This window comes from Heterocephalus glaber, unplaced genomic scaffold (genome assembly GCF_053883595.1).
Source record: "Heterocephalus glaber isolate CG9 unplaced genomic scaffold, H.glaber_assembly_v1.0 deba00001523, whole genome shotgun sequence".
NCBI lineage: Eukaryota > Metazoa > Chordata > Mammalia > Rodentia > Bathyergidae > Heterocephalus > Heterocephalus glaber.
In genome coordinates, this window is record NW_028258327.1 from 10,334,440 (window position 1) to 10,356,143 (window position 21,704).

The following is a 21,704-nucleotide window of genomic DNA, read 5'->3' on the forward strand; positions in this document are numbered from 1 at the left end:
AGTATGGAGATACCTCAAAGAACTAGGACTAGAAGTCCCATTTGACCCAGCTATTCCCCTGCTGGGTATCTTTCCAAAAGAATTAAAAGAATCATGCCACAGCCATATATGTGCACCCATGTTTATAGTGGCTCACTTAGTAATAACTAAAGCTTGGAAACAGCCCAGGTGCCCATCAACTGGAAACTGGATAAAGAAGATGTGGGGTTTTTTTATTTTATAAAATGGAGTACTACTCAGCCATAAAGAATGAGAAACTAGAGATATTTATAGCTAAATGGATGTTGAGGCCATGCTCCTAAGTGAAATAAATAGGACACACATACCAAATAGTTTCTCTAGTGAGAGAAACTGAAAGTGTAAATAAGGATTAAAATGATTAAAATGAATAATTGATAATTTGAAACAGGAAGAAAAGTTCCAAAGTGATAGGGGAAGAGGGAGGAGAAGGGGAAATGTAAGAAGGGAAAGGAAAAATTATGAGAAAAGAAAAAAATTGGAAAGAAAGTCTATGTAAATAGGGAAAGGTGGAGGGGGTGAAGGGCGCACAGGTAATGGGGGAGAAATAAGAAGCAAGATATATCATGCACAGGTACAAGCACCCAATGATAAATGTAAATGTATTATTTACCTAAAATGTACCAATAAAAGTATTTAAGGAAAAAAATTTTTTTTAATTAAAAAAAAAAAAAATCCCAGGACCCCAATGATTTACCACAAGAACTTCAGGGAAGAACTAACATCCATGCTCCTCAAATTTTATAAATTAAAAGAAAAGGTGTACTCCCCATGTCATTCTTGGAAGCTAGTATTTCCATGATTCCAAAGCCAGACAAGGACCCCCCCAAAAAAGAAAGCTAATGGTTAATCTCTTTAAATGAACATAGAAACAAAAATCCTCAACAAGATACTGCAAACAGAAGGCAACAAATCATCAAAAAGATCATACATCATAATCAATTAGGCTTCATTCCAGTGATTCAAGGATGGTTCAACATATACAAATCTATAGATGTAATACATTGCATAAACTGAAGCAAGAACTAAAAAAATCACATGATAATCTCAATAGATGCAGAAAGTGTTTGACAAAATCCAACATCACCTTCATAATAAAAAAAAACTTGAAGAACATAGATATAGGAGGACCTTATTTCAATTTGATAAAAGCCATTTATGACAAACCTATAGCCAACATCATATTAAATAGGGAAACACTTTTCCTCTAAACTCAGGAACAAGACAAAGATGTCCACTATTACTACTCCTGTTCAATATAGCACTCAAAACATTAGCTAGGGAAATCAGGAAAAAGGAAATAAAAAGAGATATGTAAAGAAACAAAAGAAGTCAAATTATCAGTATTTGTACAATATGATCCTCCACATATAAGTCCTAAAACATTCTACAAAAGACTCCTAGAATTAATAACCAAATTCAGCAAAGTAGCAGGATACAAAATCAATACACAAAAATGAATAGTATTTCTATAAAGCAATAATGAACTCAGAGAAAGAAATAAGGAATACAATACCATTCACAATAGAATAAAAAAATTAAATACTTAGGAATTAACCTAACCAAAGAGGTAAAAGATATCTACAATGAAAATTACAGTACTCTCAAAATGGAGATTGAAGAGAACATCAGAAAATGAAAAGTTGTCCCTTGCTCCTAGATAGGCAGAACTAATATTGTCAAAATGGCCATACTTCCAAAACTGATATAACATATTTAGTGCAATCCCACTCAAAATACTAACAGCATTCCTCACAGAACTGGAGAGAACAGTCCTGAAATTCACATGGAACCAGAAGAGACCCAGAGTAGCAAAATAATCTTAGGTAACCAGAGCAAAGCAGGAGGCATCACAATCCTGGACTTCAAATTATATTACAAAGCTATAGTGATAAGAATAGATTGGTACTGGTACAAAAACAGACACGTAGATCAATGCAATAGAATACAAGATGCAGAAACAAGCCCAGATACATTCAGCCGTCTGAGCTTTGACAAAGGGGCCGACAAATATTCTGGAGGAAAGATGGTCTTTTTAACAAATGGTGCTGGGAAAAACTGGCTATCCACAGGCAGATTAAATCTAGATGCATATCTCTCACCATGCATTAAACTAAAATAAAAATGGGTCAATGATCTAAATTTTAAAATAGAAATGCCATCTGCTGGAAGATAAAAGAGGTAAAACTCTTGAAGATGGGTGTAGGCAAGGACTTTCTGAACACTATACCAATTTCACAAGAAATAGCATCAAGAATCAACAAATGGGATCATACCAAATTAAAAAGCTTCTGCGCAGCTAAAAGAGACAACAAACAAGGTGAGACAACCTACAAAATGTAAAAGAATGTGTACCAGCTATTTCTTGGATAATAGAAAAATGTCTAGAATATATAAAGAACTCAAAAAAATTAGACCCTCCAAACTAAAAGACCCAATGAAAAACGGGCCAGTGATATGAATAGAGACATCTCAGAAGAAGTATAAATGTCCAATAAATACATAAAAAACATTTAACATCCATGACCATTAGAGAAATGCAAATTAAAACAACACTGAGATTCATCTTACTCCAGAAAGAATAGCTCTCATCATAAAATCAAACAGTAATAAATGCCAGAGAGGCTGCAGCAAAAATGGAACCCTTTTATAAGTTGATAGAAATGTAATCTAGTACAACCACTGTGGAAATCAATGTGAAGTTTCCTCAAAAAAGTAAAACTAGAAATTCCATTTGACCCAGATATTCCCCTTCTAAGTATCTTCCTGAAAGAGTTAAAAACATCATATTACAGTGATATACGCACACCCATGTTTATAGCAGCACAATTCCTAACAGTTAAGTCTTTCAGGAAGCCTATTAGCCCACCAACAGATGAATAGCTAAAGAAAATGTGGTATTTATACACAATGGAGTACTACTCTGCCATAAAGAAGGATATACTTGAATCATTTATAGGAAAATGAGACCATAATGTTAAGTCAAATAAATCAGACACACAAGGCTAAATATCACATGATTTCTCTTATATGAGAAAACCAAAATATAATTAAATCCTAGAGCTAAATAAATGTTAACTAAAAACAGGAGATAGATCTTTTGCAAAAGTGAAGGGGACCAAGAGATGGAGGGAGGAAGGAGGGAAGGAAGGGAAGGCAATTAACAAAAAGAATTAAGATGTCTCATGTACATGTACCAACTCCCCATAACAGATGTAATCATTATGTACAGGGATCATGTACTAATGAGATAAAAAACCTAAAACCTAATCCTGTTTTACACATAACAGTTTTTATTGATGTTGTGTGAGGATACATTCACAAAATAAAAGAGAAGACTTTTACAAATGTTGGAAAAAATGGCATAAGACTTTTACCTTGTTTGGCTTGAAATTATGCTGAGTTATACTATGAGTTGCCCAGCAGTGTAGAAAATCATATTATCTACAGTGTATCCTGTGGCATCTGAGTTGCCAACACATCGTTCATCAGTCAGCATCTACATGCGCCCATCACAGTCCAAAGTTGCAGTGTTTCTACCTATAGTTATGTTACTATTTCATCACATCCTTTTGGAAAAGTGAGGTCACTGTGTGTGTGTGGGGGGGGTGTATAACTTTAAATATAAATTTATTTCCCTTTGTTTCTATATGATCATGGTACTCTATTGATGTTTAGAGAAATCCGTACATACAAGTTCTATTTTATGTAAATTTCATTTCAGAATAGTAAAGATGGTCTTCACTTACTAAGGCCTGATAAATAAGGCCGAACAACTCCAAGCCAGATGGAGATACTACCTATCTCTTGGGGAATCCTTTCTATACACAATTTTTCTTAAATAAACTTTTTATAAAAGCTGTCCAGCTTATAGGATGAGGCTGAAGTACAGTCATTCTTTTTTTCTGAAATAAAGGAAAAAGTTCAGATACTTTAAAAATCTATCAATTAGCTGACATCATTTTAATAAAATGAAGATGCTACCTATGCTTCTCACTAAACAAATGGGTGCTCTCCCTTCACTCAGAGATGATTTCAGGGAGTGCCGAAAGGAAGGATCAGCATTTCTTTCATTCTGAGCACAGCTAACACTCAAAAGATTCCAGTGATCAAGAAGAATCACAATTATAATGGTTTCTGCTTAGAAATATTCCAAAATAGAGCAATCATCCAGAATAGCAAATGAAAAAATCTCAGATACACACTATGAATAACAAAATGAAATCCATTGGAACTCTGAAAGAAACTAAAGTAAGGAGAAAATTATCATTTTCTGTAAAATTAAAAATATTCTTCTGTAGAAAGTGGATTTCAGGCTAGAGGTGGCCTGAGGGCCTTTTACTCACCAGCCTTCTGTAGGTACTGACAGGTGAAGAAAGGATTCTGAAGCTAAAATATTTAAGCCACTGGTCAGTCTTAACATTGCTTCCAAGAGAAGCATTTCCGAAAAATTTCTCCCAAATTTGTTCCATGTGCTACCATTGAGCTCAACCAGGTTGTATGTAAGTAAATCTTACAAATATTTTTCCATATAAAATGACATAACTATCCCTAAAAAGATGGTCCATGGGAAAACAGTTCTAAATAAGATTCTTGTCACTGCTGCCTGATGATACTCAGGTCTCCAGAGAAAAGCATTCTGCTTGGAGAATAAATTCCACAATCAGAATGTAATACTGCAGTGTATCCCTTGTCAGGGATATGTATTAAAACATCATATGAATTCATCAGGGAGCCAAATGAAAATGAGAAAGGAAAACTTCAGTATATGAGAGCACAGAAATTGAGGAAGACTTTCCTTCCATTTTTAATTCCTGTCTGTGTGAAAAATTTTACATGATTGCAATTATAAATAAAAAGAAATTGTTTCTCACTTAACCCTTTTCTAGGTTTCCAAAAAGTTTTAACTTATGTGTAGTGACAATGACACAATATTTCACTGTGAAGATTGTACTAAAGCATGCTCTGGATCGGAGAAGGGTAGCTAGGATGGTTATCCCCAAGAGAGGGATTGTTCTATGATGCTGAGAAGCCAAGGGCTGGAGATATTTGCCAAAAAGAGAGAAAAGGGAACACAGATACCAAAGAATCTTTCTTCTCTGGATGCTGACATAGCTGTTCATCCTTGACAAAGTTAAGATTATCTGGAAGTGGGGAATTTTAACGGAGAGTACAAATGGCACTATCATTTGATGCACAATTTCTCTTACTGAACATCTTCATCAGACTCCAAGGGATGGGAGAGGAGGACAGTTCTCCAGAAAATAAAAGAAAAGTTTACAGCTTGCGGCACTATGTGTAAGGTACTTATCACCATGCTTGACATATGGTCTATATTTCTTGACATCATCATATCCAGAATGCTAAATAATAAATCCTACTATATTTCCCAGTCCTATTTGCTTCCATTTTCGTACTAAGCTACTCAAAATTCCTAGAGGCTTATAACAAGGCCTTTGGGGTTGGAAGTCCTTTACCTTCCAAACAGAGCTCTTCTCTTTATGAAAAAGTTCTGTGTTATCTGCTTCTCATTGTCTGGTTGGATTAAAGCAACATCCACTTGTTCCTGGGTGGCTGACCTCTTCTCTAGTTTGGGATGAGATTTCTTATCCCAAGTAACATCTCTGTCAGAGTTTTTTTATCCACTTCTTTCTCATGCCTCTACTTCTATTTTGGACTGGTCTGAAACATAAGGAAGTCTTGGCCATTGTTGAGAATTGAGGAGAATTTAAAAGGTCATGGCATCAGTGGCTTTCTGCCCACTACGGTAAATAATGTTTATTTCCTTAGATTCACTTCTTACTCCTTGACGTAGATCTGCCCAGTGAGTTCATATCACACCACTTTCTTCTGACCCAACTACATGAACAAAGAGAGCCTGGCTCTTTTTTCCTCCATCACTGGTTCTACTATAATTACAGCAACTGTTCATGGCCGTGCAAGGACACTCCCAAGGGATGCAATTCTGAGCTTGGCTCAAGCAACGCTAAGAGCAGGATGCACCCAGAGGAAGAGCACGTCTCTGCCAAGTACAAAAACAGAATGTGTGTTTGTGTAGCCCCATTGCTTGTTACTTGATAGGAAAAGTGCATGCTTTTTCAGAGGATGACTTAGCATTAGGGGAAATGTCTACCTTTTCTTTAAATTTCCCTGGATGAAATTTGTGGGGCAATTTTAACAAGGCTATACTTTAAAGCTGTGTGTAGGAGGATCATGCATACATCATTACACTTAGCAGTATTCATTCATCACTCCCACTCTATACTTCTAACTTCTCTCCAAGACAGCAATGATTTTGCAGATAGTTAATTTAAAAATACTTACATTTTATACTATGCTTACTACAACTGATGAAACATATAATCACTGTCAGTAGAAATATCTTTAGGTACATAAATTCAATACTAATGCTGCATTTTTACAAATCTATGTATATATCATGGCTAAAGACGTAATGTCTATCAATGACATTCACAGTAGAAAATAACATTTAAGGTCTTGAAAACTGTGTTTTTATTCATCCTTCCGTATTCTAAAGTCTTGGCTTAATGCTCACTTCAACTCCACAGTAAGAGAAAGCAGCTACTCACACTTCCTGATATACTACAATGTCACTGTTTTTCTATTATCTAAGCCCCACTCTCAAAGGGAAAAAAGATTTACTATTATTTTGATGTTTAAGAAACTAAACTTGGATGTTGTTTAAAAAAAACTGTATCATCTTCCAACTATAACAAACACAACTTAACTTCTCTTTATTACATAGGATGTTCAAAAAAAGACAACAGACTTGAAATTGGGAGGACTGGGTTCATTAACTGGGTAAAATAAACACTGAGCGAATGATCTCAGTTAAGTCACTACAACCCCCTAACCTTGGGGTTTTCAAATGGGATCACCACACTTCTAGGAGCTGTTTTTAAAATTAAGTTGAACTCACATATTAGGTGCTCAGTAATGTGTCCTGGATTTTCAGAAAGTGTTCCATCTGATGTCATCCCCCCTTCCTGCCCTGTAAGGACCCAATTTCAACAGATGTAAGCTCAGCATCTCTGTGTGAATGCAGTCAGCATGGGTCTCTGGTCTCTAGAGAGAATAAATGCAGCTCCAGGTATAGACCTTACTTTTTCTCATCAAAGCAAAATTTTGAGAATGGGAGGTTAGGTAATGAGATATGGCTACTCTGCAAACTCCAACTCCTCTGTCTTCCTAAGCAATTTTTCTTACCCTTCCAAAAGGCACATCCCTTTCTGCTATTTTCAGTTCATATTTCAGAGATCCTTTATGACACATTCCTTCATTCTGAAGGAAACTGTAAAGCAATCAAGACCAGCATAAGACAGCCTCTTATATCTATGTGTATCTTAACACAGCCTTCTCAGCCATTTTGTGCACTTGTGTTTACCAATAATTTAAATATGCCATACAACCTACAGTCTCTAAGCTTAAATCATTTAGTTGTTGATGTAGCTAAGAACAGAAACTACTTAAGTAGTTTTATCAAAAAAGAATATTTACTATTTCATTCCACTGAAGTCACTATGGATTGTCAATCTCATTCTAAAGATGGTTAAATGCGGTTGTGACTGTTGTTCAGATATTAAGAGAGAAATATACACAAGGAACAATTTAGAGATGGTATATTTCTTTATATCTGTAAACAACAGGCATAAAATACATATTTTAGGAAATATATTAGGAAAATGTTTGGCAACTCATTTTACTAAGAAAATATTTGGCTACTTTGTCTACAAAAACTGCCTGTCTTAATATTCCAAGGCATGAGATTTGGCTGGGTTGATCCTGTATTTGCGGTCTATCATTCTTTTCCTTCTTGTTGTACCTTCTGTTAATGTATGGCTTTTCTCTTTTCTCTTTATTGTCTTTCGAGAGTTCCCTCAATTACTCTATTACACATATTTCAAACTCTACTAGCTCCAGAAAAGAAACTGGGAGATGTCATATATTTTCATAAACTTCTACAGAAAATTCAGAGGAAAAGTGAACTCACACACATTCATGACTCAAATGCCTTCTCCTCTGTGATATTTTGCACTGGTGGTCCCAGGTGATCATCCCTCTTTTCCCCCACTGTGTTTTGTACCCTGCTTCTGTCATAACCCTACGCCAGTGATGACGTGAGCTATGATTTGCTTGTCAATTTTACCAGGATATGAGTGTCAAGAGAAGAGGTGGTTATTTTACCATAGAAGATACTGAACCCAAGTTAGATGAAATGGAATTAAAGGACATTTTGTAAAAACACAGTCTGAATCTTGTTTGATTTAATAAACTACAGTAGTTAACAAATGTAAATGGATGTCCTTTAGAGATTCTTGTGAATCCTTTAATAATTTTCATGGTTAAAAAAAAATTAGGATTTCCAACTATCACATTTTAGTCTAAAGGCCTTAGATTATGACTCTGAGACAAGAGAACAGGGTGCCAAGATGCTAGGCATGGTTTCCTGAGGCTTTTAAAATTGTTTCGGTCTTAGGGTTTTTTTTTTAAATTTGTGTTTTGTTTTGCAATGTTGAAGATAAAACCTAGGACCTAGCACATGCTAGGCAAGTGTCATACCACTGAGCTACATGCTCAACCCTGATTCAGCCTTGTTTTTAAGACAATAAAGCCATGATTGAGTGACTGAGCTTAAGTGAAAACAAAGAGAATCCAAGCAAAGACTCAACTCTTTTCCTTATGATAGTTCATTAGGGTAGTATAAAAATTGCACTAGTGACCATGGAGTTAAGATTAAAACACTATGTTCAATTAGACCCATTTAGAAATCAGATTGCTCTACTTCCCTCTGTACCACTTTAGTTGTAAAATTAAGTAGATGTGAAACTTTTTTAACACTAAAACGAGTAATAAGAAAAACAGCTGAATCTCATACCTCCAGGATAATCTTCTCTACTTCGGTACAGTTAAAATGTAAAGCCTCTTAGGTTACATTAGGTGCCATACCTGTCCTGTGTATGCAAACTCCAGGGCCTCCTTTAAACCAAGGCTGGTCACACCATGTAAATTCACCTCATCAGCTCCACTTTCTACCATACAAAGGCTGAACATTGCCTGAGGTGGGGAAGGAAAGAAAAAAAGATGGAATTATGGAACTTAAAAAGCAAAGAGGTAAGGTAATGTCCTAGAAAGACCAGGAAAGAGTTTTACAGATTACAGATTGATTCTGACTCTGAAATGCTTCTAAAAAGCTTCATTCACACAAGCCACTGTAAATTATTTTGATACCTAAATAGTTACCGTAACAATGCACATGGTACCTACCACATTCCTCACACTCACAATCTCATTTGAGGCAGCTGGGTTTAGGCTCACTAAACTCTTTCTCTCACCAAAGTTTCTATTTTATTATTAGTTGTTAATCTCCTTCTGTAACAAATTTATAAATTAAACTTTATCACAGTTACATACAACAAAAAATACAATATAGAGGGTTTGGTACTAGGCATATACTAGGAGGTTTTGGAACATATTCTTCACAGATATGAGAGGAATCATTATTATACAAATGAAATGAAATCAGTATCCCAAAGACAGCTCTGCACACACTCATGTTCACTGCAGGATTATTTATAGTAGTCAAGATAAAGAAATAATGCAAATATTCATCAGATGAGGGGATAAAGAAACTGTGGGTAAAGTGTATACATATATTTAAAAAGGAAAATTATTCAACCTAGAAAAAAAAAAGGAAATCCTGTATTTTTAAGAGCATGGATGAACCCAGAGGATATTAGGTAAAATAACCCAGACACGGACAAACATTGAATAATCTCACACATACTTGCAATCTGTAATAGCCAAACTCAGATTCAGGGGGCAGAATGGTCCTTGCATAGGACTTGGAGGAGAAAGAAATGGGGAGATGTCAGTCAGGGTACAAAAAGTATAAAGTTTCAGTTGTGCAAGATGAATGAGTTCTGGAGACCTGATGTACAGCAGTGTGACCACAGCTAACAATATTGTTCTGTATACTTAAAAGGAAAAAGGAAAATAAATAATAGTTACATGTGGTGAATATGTTAATTAGCCTGTGATTATTTCATAACATATACATATATGAAAAGCTCAAGATAGACACTTGAAATATATACATAATTTTGTCAGTTATATAATAAAAAAGCTGAAAAGAAAGAAGTTTGGATTTGAAGTCACATAATCCCCAGTGCAGTGGGGCAGAAAGACCAAACTTATAACTAAATAGATCTGGGTTAGTCACTGGAAAGTGACTTTAGCCAAGCACTTAATTCTCTGAGTTAGCTTTCTTATCTAAAAAGTGGGGCTATGGGGTGGGGATTTAGCTCAGTGGTTTCGCCGCTTGCTGCGCAAGCACAAGGACCCAAGTTCGATCCCTGGTACCAAAAAAAGAAAAAATAAAACAATAAATAAAAAATGGGGCTAAAATTACACCCACTTCATAAACTTCTTTGAGGATTATATGATAGCACACATAAAATATTCAGTATAGTATCTGGCAGGCTCTTAGTAAAATTTATTTTTTTAATAACAACAAAATGAAGTATCTTTTATAAACTCCCTGGAAATCAAATGTGGCTATAGATTTTAAAATGCTAACATGAAACTGACTTAGAGTTAAGTGGATTCTGCTTATGCATTTGTAGAAGACGGTCTGAAATTCCAAAGTAAAAAAAGTAGGAGTTACAAATTTAAACATTTTTTGATTTGAATAATTATGGATTTGTTTCTACACTTCTTATCACCATTTTGAAAAAAAAAAAAACTCAAGGAGATTTCAGTATTTTCAATGTCTGCTTTTTATTATGTGGAGGCTACGTTTTTAATATTCCTTACACTAATTTCTTTTGTCAGATCTTTGTATTTGTAATTGCACCTAATATGGTGGCCAGCTGCTCTCCATTTGTCCATTATGGAGAGCTGGACAGAAATGGCTTAAATTGCAGAAGAATTATCTGAATTAATGAAATGGAAAAACTTCCTGAGAGCAAAGGATAAAACAAACAAAACAGGCTGCCATGCAAGTTTTATAAATCTGCTTTCCTGGGTCTTTCAAAAGTAACCAGTATAATACTGGCATAGAACAGGGATCTTCAATTAGAGAGTTATGAGCCACTCAACTTGAAGCCTGGCTTTGCATTACTGAGGAAAAACATAATTCCTTAAATAATGAGGCTAGACACAATTCCTTAAACAATGTATATCTGTATTTGCACATGTTTGCATAAGCAAATTGATACTTTGTATATAATATCAATTATACCATAATTAATGTTTCTATAGTTACAGTATTATAAGGTCTGATTGAAGAAGAATCTTAATTTTATCCCATTTTTAGAAATATTATTTGGATCATATACAATGAACATGTATCACTTGTATATTAGAATATTTCAAATATCTGCTTTTTAAAAACTTTTTTTTAACCTTTAAAGTTCAGAACTGTGCAACAAGAGACATCTGATTCAAATTTTAATTCTATAACCTCCTGGCCTTGTAGAGAGCTTACCTTGTATATATGACCACTGGCTAATTTGTTAAACCCTCTGCACCTTGGAGAGCTGTCTTAAGGTTTAGATATAACTATGTTTAATCTCAAGCATAATAGCTGGCACATAGTAAATGCCCAATAAGTAGAAATTATTATTATAATGCAGACTGGTTGTCCTACTCCTTCATGTCTCCCTTTGAATCCAATTGAAATAAGAACATAGAAACAGCTTCTTCACCCAACCACTGTCTGAATCCATTGCTTTCAAATATTTTCCTAACAACAATCCCACTCAATATTCTTATCTCTGGTTTCAGGACTTCACTCTTGCCACATACTCCTATAACCCTACCATGAAATAATCCCATCATAAAATCATTACCACCATTTCTATAAAAATGGAACTTCCATTTTGATAGCATATCATATTATCTGAGAAATTTAATGTTATAAATTTAATGTTTACAATTTGTAAAGATTAGACAATTAGTTAATTCAAAGATAAAATATGTAACTATTAAAGCAAGGTCAATGTCTTGGGCTTAATAAATTATTCAATTAGGATAAGATTCACTGTATATCACCAAAGGAAGGGCTTGTTATGGTTTAGATTTGGGTTTTCACTTCAAAGTCTGTGGGGTTTTTTTTGGTACTGGGGATCAAACATGGGTCCTTTTGCTTGCGAGGCAAGCGGCAGAACCACTGAGCTAAATCCTCAGCCCACCTCAAAGTTTGATATGTTTGTAAGGTCCTTGGATCATGGGGGCACAGTAGATTAGTCCACTGATGAGTTCATGGCTGATTTGCTGTTAGGGCTTGGTTAGAGGTTGGGCCTGAGGGGATGTGATCTCAAAGGCTATATTTCCATCCCCAACTCCTCCTCTCTCACGCTGCTTCCTGGTTGCCATGATGTGAGCAGCTTTCTAGACCCTTCCTCCATGCTGTTTCTGCCTTGGAGTCAACTAAACAGGAACTGCAACTATAAGCCAAAATTATAAGTGTCAGCCACTGTGTCTCAGTAACAGGAAAATAACTAAGACAGAATTGTGGTACTGACAGTGGGGCCTTTGCCATGACCATACCTCATCATGTGGTTTAGAAACTTTTGGAACTGGTTCTTGGGGGAGGGGGAGTTGGAAAGCTTTAGAGATGCTGCCTACAGAAGCTCTGGAATGCTTTAAGCCTAGCTTGATGAGAGATTCTAGTCAAAGTTCAGAAAACTAGATTGCGGAGAGAAAGGTGAACAGTAAAGTTCAGGCTCAGGAGGTATCAATTGGGAACAAGAACTCCATTGGCAGTTGGATTAGAAGGACTGTGTGTTACACCCTGACAGAAAATGTGTCTACCTTTTGCCCATGTCCTGAGACTGTGGGAAATTGAGATTAAAAGTGGCAGACCAATTAATATAGGAAATTTCAAGGCACCTCAACATGCAGGCTGTAGCATGGATACTGCTTGTTGCTTTTAGCAAAATCTACAGTGAGAATCAGGAGCAAATGGCAAAGTTAAATGATTTTTAAATTTTTCAGTTTTGCCAGAAAGGACGAGCCTGCAAAATTGGTGTTTTGAAGAGTATCGTTGCTAAAAAGATAGTATGTAAAAAAGGCTAGGTACTTTGGAGGAGGACAATAGGAAAGATGCTTTGAGGACATCTCAGGAATCACTAAAACCCCACCTTTCACAGGATTGAAGGTGCAAAAGTTAAAAGATTTTCCTTTGAGAAGAATGCCCCCGGGGCATCCTGCTTTAGAAGGGCCACATAAAGAATTGGTTACCTAGGATTTAGTTCACAGAGCTCAGACTTTTAGGCACTTGGAGGCCTCAACAGTCATGACTGAGCTAGTAGCAGTTGTTGGTAACATCTATGTGATGCTGGTTTTACATGTATATAGAAGGCAAGAGTTTTGAGGTCAAGGAGGCTTCCACCCAGATTTGAGAAGAAGGCCTTGTAGGCCAGGCAATTTACCTCTGAGAAGGCAGTGCTGAGAATGTAAAGCTGAGAGTACAATAGAGACCTAGGAAGTTGGAGATGACAGGAATGTGCAATGTCTGCTGAGAAAAGTCACAAGCAGTGAGCAGACCCAATCCAGGAGAGAGGCTATGAGAGCTACAACCCAAAATGCCATGGCGGTGGGGCCTCCCAAGCCCTTGGAAGTTTACATCTTGCCCCAATTTGCCCTGGGTGCTGAACATGGACCTTCCTTCTGGATTTTAGTCTTGCTTTGGTCCCATTCTTTTCCATTACATTATTTCTCTCTGTTGGAATGGGAATATTTACCTTGTGTGATTATAGGTCAACAGCACTTCATTTTCTTTTTTATTTTTACAGGGGCTCACAGTTAAAAGTTTTCCTTGAGTCTCAAAGGAGACTTTGGATTTAGACTTAAAAATCAATCCTGGCGCTGGGGATTTAGCTCAGTGGCACTTCACTTGAGTTCAATCCCTGATACCAAAAAAATAAAATAAAATGAAATAAAACCAATCCTGGAACTGTTAAAACTTTGGTAACTCTTGGAGATGCACTAAATGCATTTTGCATAAAGAAATAGACATGAGTCTTTTCAGGCCAGGAGCAAAATGTTACAGTTTAGATCTGGGGTGCCCCCCTAAAAGCTTCATGTCCATGTCTTTGAAAGGACCATGGGGGTGCTATACTCATCAGTGTATTGAGTTCAAAGCTAACTTGCTGTTAGGAGGTGGGTGCTTACAGGTGGGTCACTGGGGCTATGACCTGAAAGAGTGTGTCTCCCTCCCCAGCCTCTCTTTCTCTCTTTCTCTTTCCTCTTTCTCTTTCTCTTTCTCTCACTCTCCCTCTCCCCCTCCCTCTCCATCTCTGACTCTGTCTCCCTCTCCGTCTCTGTCTCTGTCTCTGTCTCTGTCTCCTGCCCTCTCCTTCCTGGCTGCTATGATGTGAGCAGCTTTCCTACACCATACTCTTTCAGGACGCTGTATGTTGTTTCTGCCTTGGTGCCAGCCAACCAGGGACTATAACTATGAGACAAAATAAATCTCTCCTCCTTTAAAACATAGGTGTCAGATACTGTGTCTTGGCTATGGGAAAGTCAGATCTGGCTTTTGGCACAGTGAAGGACCAGCTCCCTAGGTTGCCTGCACTTGCGACACAATCTCTGGAAATATGCTAGAGCCCACAGAGGAGAGCAAAGTCTCTTGGTAGCAAAAGAGGTAATGAGGCCAATGGTGCTATATCTCAGCATCAACTTTCCTGAAAAGGCAAACTGTAGTCTCTGTGAAGGCAACTATCATGCCTTCCTTACTTACCAAGGTGGCCCAAGCCCCTAGTATTGCATATATGCAAGAAATTCAGGTGAATGAGTGAACAAACCAACATGCTCTTCAAAAGCTCATCTGCAGAAGATGTCCTGCTGTTCTACAGTGTCATAAACCAAAAGAATTAGTTCTATATAAGAAAGTATTTCTACATGGAAGGTGTTTCAGATGCTGAAACATAAAAATTGTAGTCAAAGAGAAAGAGCATCCATCATAAACTAAACAGAAACACAAGTGAGTTCAAAGCTAGACATTTAGGGATAGGGAGAACATATGGCAATATTCTCTATCCAGCCACAACATTCTGCCAATGCCTGGGATAAGGTTCTGCTTTGAAATACAGATTCACAGCACAGACTCTTGCTTGGTTCACAGTGTTTTGTCTTCAGGAAAGCCTTGGCCAGGCTGAAATTTATAGTCATCACAGCTTACTCTTGGCTGATAATGTGCTGCCACCACCAATCTTTCTAGTTGAAAACTCAGTTTTCAAGACTATATCCACTTTAAATGCCTACTACAAAGGGAGCTGTATATTTATGATGTGTTATTCCTTCTCCATTTCACATAGAAATGACTCAAATTGAGTCATACTAAATTTGTAGTATGTAAATCATGTTTTCTTGTGTCACCCTACTAGTCAGGTAGTCACAGGATGAGCTATAACCACATTAAGTTTGTACATTAGCCTACAAAACTGACCAACAGAAATTCTACTGTATCTTCATTGTAAGTAAAACGACAAACAATAGATATTTTAAGCACTCAGAGTTGATGAAATATGATGTTACCTGATAAACTAAGTGTAGCTTTGGCATTAACATCATGTGGGCAACATGTACTATGAATTTCTTTTTTATCAGGAATCCAAATAATCTTATAGGTAAAATAACCGAATTGTTAAGGGGGCACAATCAACCCTTATCTTTAATGATAGATAGATTGTTTCAATTATGACAGTAAACAGACAGACATCTTTAGAAAGTCACTGAAAAAGAGCAACCAAAAGGTTCAGTCTACCCCCTTATAGCTTCCATTTGTAGAGTGTTATATAATTAGTGATGTTTACAATGTCCATAGGGTATAACAGAGATAGGTACTAACTTCTGAAACAACATTTTGCTTAATTTAGTGTTAATGGTATTGCAGTTTATTGCATTTTGGTTCTAGCTCAAACACAGAAGGGATAATAAGCCTTAGTTAATGAGACTGCTCATTATATGCCTTTCCCTTTTATTGGGGAGAGAAGGGTCCTGGCCACAGTTGAAGTGGACTACTTACTTCCTTTCATAAATGCAAAAGTAAGCCAATTATCTAAGGAGCTTAATGGCCTGAAAGAATGGGGATGTCTAGTTAGTAGAATTTTCCCCCCTGTATATTTATAACTGTTTTCTTGCTCCTTATACAGTATAGTAATACTTTTAGGGAATAAAATATTTCAGGGCAAAGTAAAACAGTAAAATTATATTATTACACATATAATTAGGCAACAAAAATTAGTATCGTGAAAATACCAATTTCCCCCCACCTTAACAACATAAATGAAAGTCCTCCTTTTATGCTAAAAGTTGCACAATATACTGGTTTTCATAGCATCTGCAAGTATGAAGCTTGTTTATTCAAAGGACTAGCTGCATTTCACAGCTTTGCTCTTGGCACAGTTGCCGCCTAAATTAACCACACAATGATAATGAATATTCAAAACAAGCACCATTAGGTTTACCCTAAGTCTCTTTAGAACTGTCCTCCTGGATGTGGCTTGTTTTAACTACCCAGGTCTTCTGTGGAAGAAAGGAATGAAATGGAAAAAAAAAAGTTTTATTTTTCTTAGCTAAAGTTATGGTAAATGTAAAGATCAAAAGTTGCTGCCCACCACAAAGTTGGGTGACCCTCAAAAGATATTAATTTGTGTCAGCTGTAATGTATTCTAGAGAACAGAATAGCATCTGGGTCACCCTCCCAGATGCCCGAGTTCTGCTTATTCCTCTAGTGCAGTGGTGGCAAACCTATGGCACATGTGCCGCAACGGACACACAGAGGCCTGTCAGCACAAGAACCAAGTCACCATGGCATCGTTCCAGCAGCCAAGCATTTAGGTTTGTTTGCATTGTTGGCACTTTCTGATAAATAAGTGAGTTTTGTGCTGCAGTTTGGGCATTCGGTCTCTATAAGATTCGCCATCACTGCTCTAGTGCTTCCATACCTTCCAACCTGTGGTCTATCACACGAATATGGGAGTGCAGTACTTTCCTGCCACCATGTAAAGAAGTCCATCTTTTCTTCAGTCACAAATTTGCCTCTTTCAGATATTTAGAGATGGAACTATTATATTACTATTATATTACTACTATTATACTACTATTATATTACTCTTCATTATTTGATAAGCCATGATTGAATGAAATAATCTTTCCTTTCAGACTAAGAGTTACAGAGACATTTTAGTCTGTCTTCATATGGCAGCCAGTGGTACAATTCTGCTTTTCAAAACTAAGTGTACTCTTGACTGAGAAAGAACCTACATTTTGACAGCTTTTCTAAGCATGTGAGAACTGTGTAAGGGAGTAATTGAGCAGATGTGAAACAGAGTATGCATGAACTAGGCAAAGTGGGTATGGGGAAAGGACATTTTTCAGAAAAAGTAGTATCAGAAAATGCTGAAAAACTGGATAAGAAAGAAGTGGAGCCAGTGAAAAGGTAGAATGAGACATTCTATAGAGAGGAAAATATGACAGGAATTCAGAGAGAAACTGTGAGTAACACACAGAAGAGGCTCTTAAAGCAGTCTATCAAAGCTGCATTGGGTAGGTTTTAAGAATCACAATTATAGCGTCTCTCCTATAAATGGTGCTTTGAAACTAGCAAGTACTTTAGAGATCACTGGTTCTTTCCCTGTGACTCAAGATATGGTCCCAAGACCGGCAACATTGGCATCACTGAGGAATTTATTAGAAATGCAGAATGTTTTTTTCTTTAATTAAAAAGGAAACATCGAGTTTAATGTAAAGAGCAAATCAACTCCTGGAAAAGAGTCCAGCACCTTGGTGAACATGTTTAGTGGAAGGCTAAAAGAAAAACAAAAATGCTATTTAGCTTAAAATGTAAAGTATTTGCAAATCAACTCATTTTGGGGGTGAACAAATCCCCTGGCTATTTCTCAGTATCAGTGTGTGTGCAGCCTTGTCCTCTGAATGTCTTATGTAGTTAAAGAGGCAACTGTTTACACACACAGGACAGATTCTCCATTTCAGCCAACTCTTGCTGGAGGGGCAACTAGCACAACACTGTCTCCCAGACAAAGAGCATCGGGATATTCTGTTTTGTTGATTTGTATATCTCTTCATATGTCTCTTCATCGATTTCTACAGTAGTCACAAGTTTCTTCCACATCTGCTAGTATCATATTTAAATGCTGATCATAAGTATGTAATCTGCCTCGAAGCTCTCCATTATTTTTCATTTTCACATAGATTTGCTCATCCAGGCTGAGTCTGATGAGATCCAGCCGCTCATCTACAGTGTTGGTGGTTTGTTGCTGGTCCACGTCGTCTGCCATCTTTCAAACCCTGCGCCCTTTCAGAAATGCAGAATCTCCCAGAACCCAGAAGGAAGCTCCCCCACCGCCATCCCAAGCTCCTCAGGCACAGAAGCTGAGCCGGTCCCAGCACCCAGAAGGAATCTCCCCCACCGCCATCCCAAGCTCCTCAGGCACAGAAGCTGAGCCGGTCCCAGCACCCGGAAGGAAGCTCCCCCACCGCCATCCCAAGCTGCTCGGGCAGAGAAGCTGAGCCGCGTGGGCACCAGAAGCACCCCCCGCCCCGTGGAAATGAGAAGACACGTAAACAAGTCTCAAAAACAGACTTCTGGATCATCTACAGCAACCCCAAAGGGAAACCAGATGGAACAATCTGATACTCAACCACCTGGACTCTCTGAACTGGCAACAAAAGAGGATCTGGGAAAAATGAAATCAGAAATAATTACTCAGATAACAGCAAAGATTTTGCTCATGTTGCAAGACATGAATAATAAATCTAGAGAGGACACAGATTAAAAAAATAGAGGATCTGAGGAACATGATGGAATCCCAACATAGGAAACAAATGGAATCCATAAAACAGATGCAAACAAATTTCCAGGAGATTAAAAACTCCATCAAAAGTCTGCACAGCAGAATGAACCAATATGAGGATAGAATTTCAGATATAGAAGAAAAGATGGCAATTAGTGACCAGGAAAAGAAAAATTGCTTTAAAATTGTAAAGGAACATGAGAAATCAATCCAGCAGCTGCTAGACAATGCAAAGAAGAATAACATAAGACTGATTGGAGTCAATGAAGAAACAGGAGAGAGTGCAGATGACATAAAAAAAATGTTCACTGAAGCGATGGCAGAAAACTTCCCAAGGAGGGGAAAAGAACTTGATGTACAGATAAGTGAGGCATACAGGACTCCAAATAGCCTTGATCAAAAGAAATCTACACATAGGCATATAATTGTTAGGATTCCAGAAATCCAACAGAAGAACAAAATTCTACAAGCAGTGAGAGAAAAGAAACGAATCACATACATAGGAAAGCCCATCGGAATCACAGCAGACTTTTCAATGCAAACCCTCAAGGCCAGAAGAGCTCGGAGTGATGTATTTCAAGCCCTAAAGGAAAACAGCCTCCAACCCAGACTGATGTACCATGCAAAACTATCTTTCAAAATTGATGGAGAAATAAGATACTTTCACGATAAAGAGCACCTCAGAAACTTCATGAATATCAAACTGGCACTCCAAAAAATTTTAGACAATACCCTAGGAAAAGACAATGAGGATCACAACCCCAGGAAACCCAGCAGAATGAATCCATTGGGCATGACAAATTAAACGCAAAGGGGGAGAATCCAACAAAAAGAAAAAGTCATGACAAGGCTTTTAAAACTTTGAACTTCATCTCTCTAATGAGTGTATAATTCAATCTTGTTATTGTACTGATTAGTATTTTTCTGATTCTAGAGTTGCACACCTTTCCTTGTGCTGTACTGGCTATTTATCATCTTCTTATGTCTATTTTTCAATTGGGTTGTCTATTAATGAGCTGTTAAGAGTTCTTTATATATTCTGGTCATAGGTTATATGCATTGTAAATATGGTCATTTAAGGACTACTTTTCATTTTAACGATGTCTTTTAAAGTTCTAAATTTTGATGGAATCTCATTTATCAATTTTTTTCTTTTATACATCATGTCTTTTGTATACTAGGTAGTTCTTCCCTACCCTGAATTCATAAACATTTTCCCTTATAATTTCTTCTTAAAGTTTTATACTTTTGGGCTTTCTTATTTAGGTTCATAGATCCCTTCAAGTTATTTTCATGTATGGAAATAAAGGGTTGAGGTTAATTTTTTATATACGGATACCAGGGGTTCTAGTGCCGTTTACTGAAAATACTATCTCTTCCTTGGCTCTTGAATTGAGTTTATATTCTACAAAATGCTAATGTTAAATAATCTTTCAAAACTCAGTGGACCATATATGTGTGTTTCTATTTCTAGATTCTCTGTTTTATTCCAATGATCTATATGTCTTTCCTTATACCAACACTGCCTTGATTACTGTAGCTTTAGAAAATGTCTTAAAATTAGGTACTAAACGTCTTCCAACACTGTTTTTGGGTTTTTTTTTTAAACTTTTCTAGGACCTTTGTACTCCTATATAACTTTTAAATTTCAATATCCAATTCTTCATTTATAGCAAGTATACACAGACCTGAATTTTTATATATACCTTGTGTTTTCTAATCCTGCTAAATTCAAATACAAGTTCTAGGGGCTCCTAGAGATTTCTTAGTATTTTCTCTGTAGGTGATCATTTCATCTACATATAAAGATTTTGCTTCTACCTTGCCAATCCTATCCTAATTGTGTCATTTTATTGCCAGACTATTTTTGGGGGGGACTAGGTTTCAAAGTTTAATGGACAGATAAAGAGTAAGCATATCTGCCCTTGTTCCCCACCTTAAGGAGAAAGCATTTTATCTTCTCCATTCATATAAGGCATTCTCGCTGGAAGTATGGAGTACATGTCTTTAATCTGTTGAGAAGTTTCTGTTCTACTTTTAGTCTCCTGATAGCTTTTACCATGAACAGCTGTAGAATTTAGTCCAATACTTTTTCTCCAACTAGTGACAGGATCATATGGCTTTTTCCTTTCCTCTGTTAAAATGATGACTTTTGGGGGTGGATCTTCCAATGCTGAACCAACACTGCCATCCCTATAACAAAACCACTTTCTATATACTGCCAGATCTGACTTCTAATAGTTTGTTTTGTTAAACAAATTTCTATCTATGTTCATACTTTTTTCTTCTATTATCTTTATCCAGTTTTAGGATTAGCACAATGTTGAGTTCCTAAAATGAAGGGAGAAGTGTTCCTTCTTTTATCTGCTTTAATTGTTTGATATAATTTATCAGTTAAAATGTATATGAGCCTGCTGTTGTCATATAGGTAGGTTTTCAAGCTAGGAATATACTTTCTTTAATAGGTGCTATTCAAATTTTATATTTCCTCCAGTGTCAGTTTCATTAATTTGTCTTCCAAGGTACTTCTTAGAAGTTGTCAAATTTATTTCAAAACAGATTTTTGAAATATGCTTTGTATATCCTTTTAAATTCTGTAAAATCTGTGGTAATGTCTCCTAGATCTTGATATTGTAATTTAAAAAATGTATAATTGATATTGTGTAACAGAAAGAAAAGGTCTAAAGGTGCAGGGGAAGTGGGAGTGATAGGAGAAAGGGAAAAAAAAGGAAAAGAAAATATGAGAAAAGGAAAAACAATGGAAACAAAGTCTGCAAATAGGGAAGGGTGGAGGGGGTGAAGGGAGGGCAAGGGAAGGGGCTAAAAAAAAAAGAACTAAGG

At 36.7% G+C, this 21,704-nt stretch overlaps 1 protein-coding gene and 1 pseudogene across 5 annotated transcripts in view; both read right to left on the reverse strand.

Annotated features, from left to right (window-relative positions):
* The window catches only part of Klhl32 (kelch like family member 32), a 223,595-nt gene that overhangs the window by 108,164 nt on the left and 93,727 nt on the right, over positions 1 to 21,704 (reverse strand). For all 5 annotated transcript variants that reach the window (XM_087187960.1, XM_087187961.1, XM_013078774.3 and 2 more), the window contains one exon: positions 8,986 to 9,093. In XM_087187960.1, the coding sequence (XP_087044086.1) occupies positions 8,986 to 9,093 (108 nt within the window). The remainder of the gene's footprint in view (positions 1 to 8,985; positions 9,094 to 21,704) is intronic.
* LOC147824960 (U6 snRNA-associated Sm-like protein LSm3 pseudogene) lies at positions 9,107 to 20,575 on the reverse strand (annotated as a pseudogene).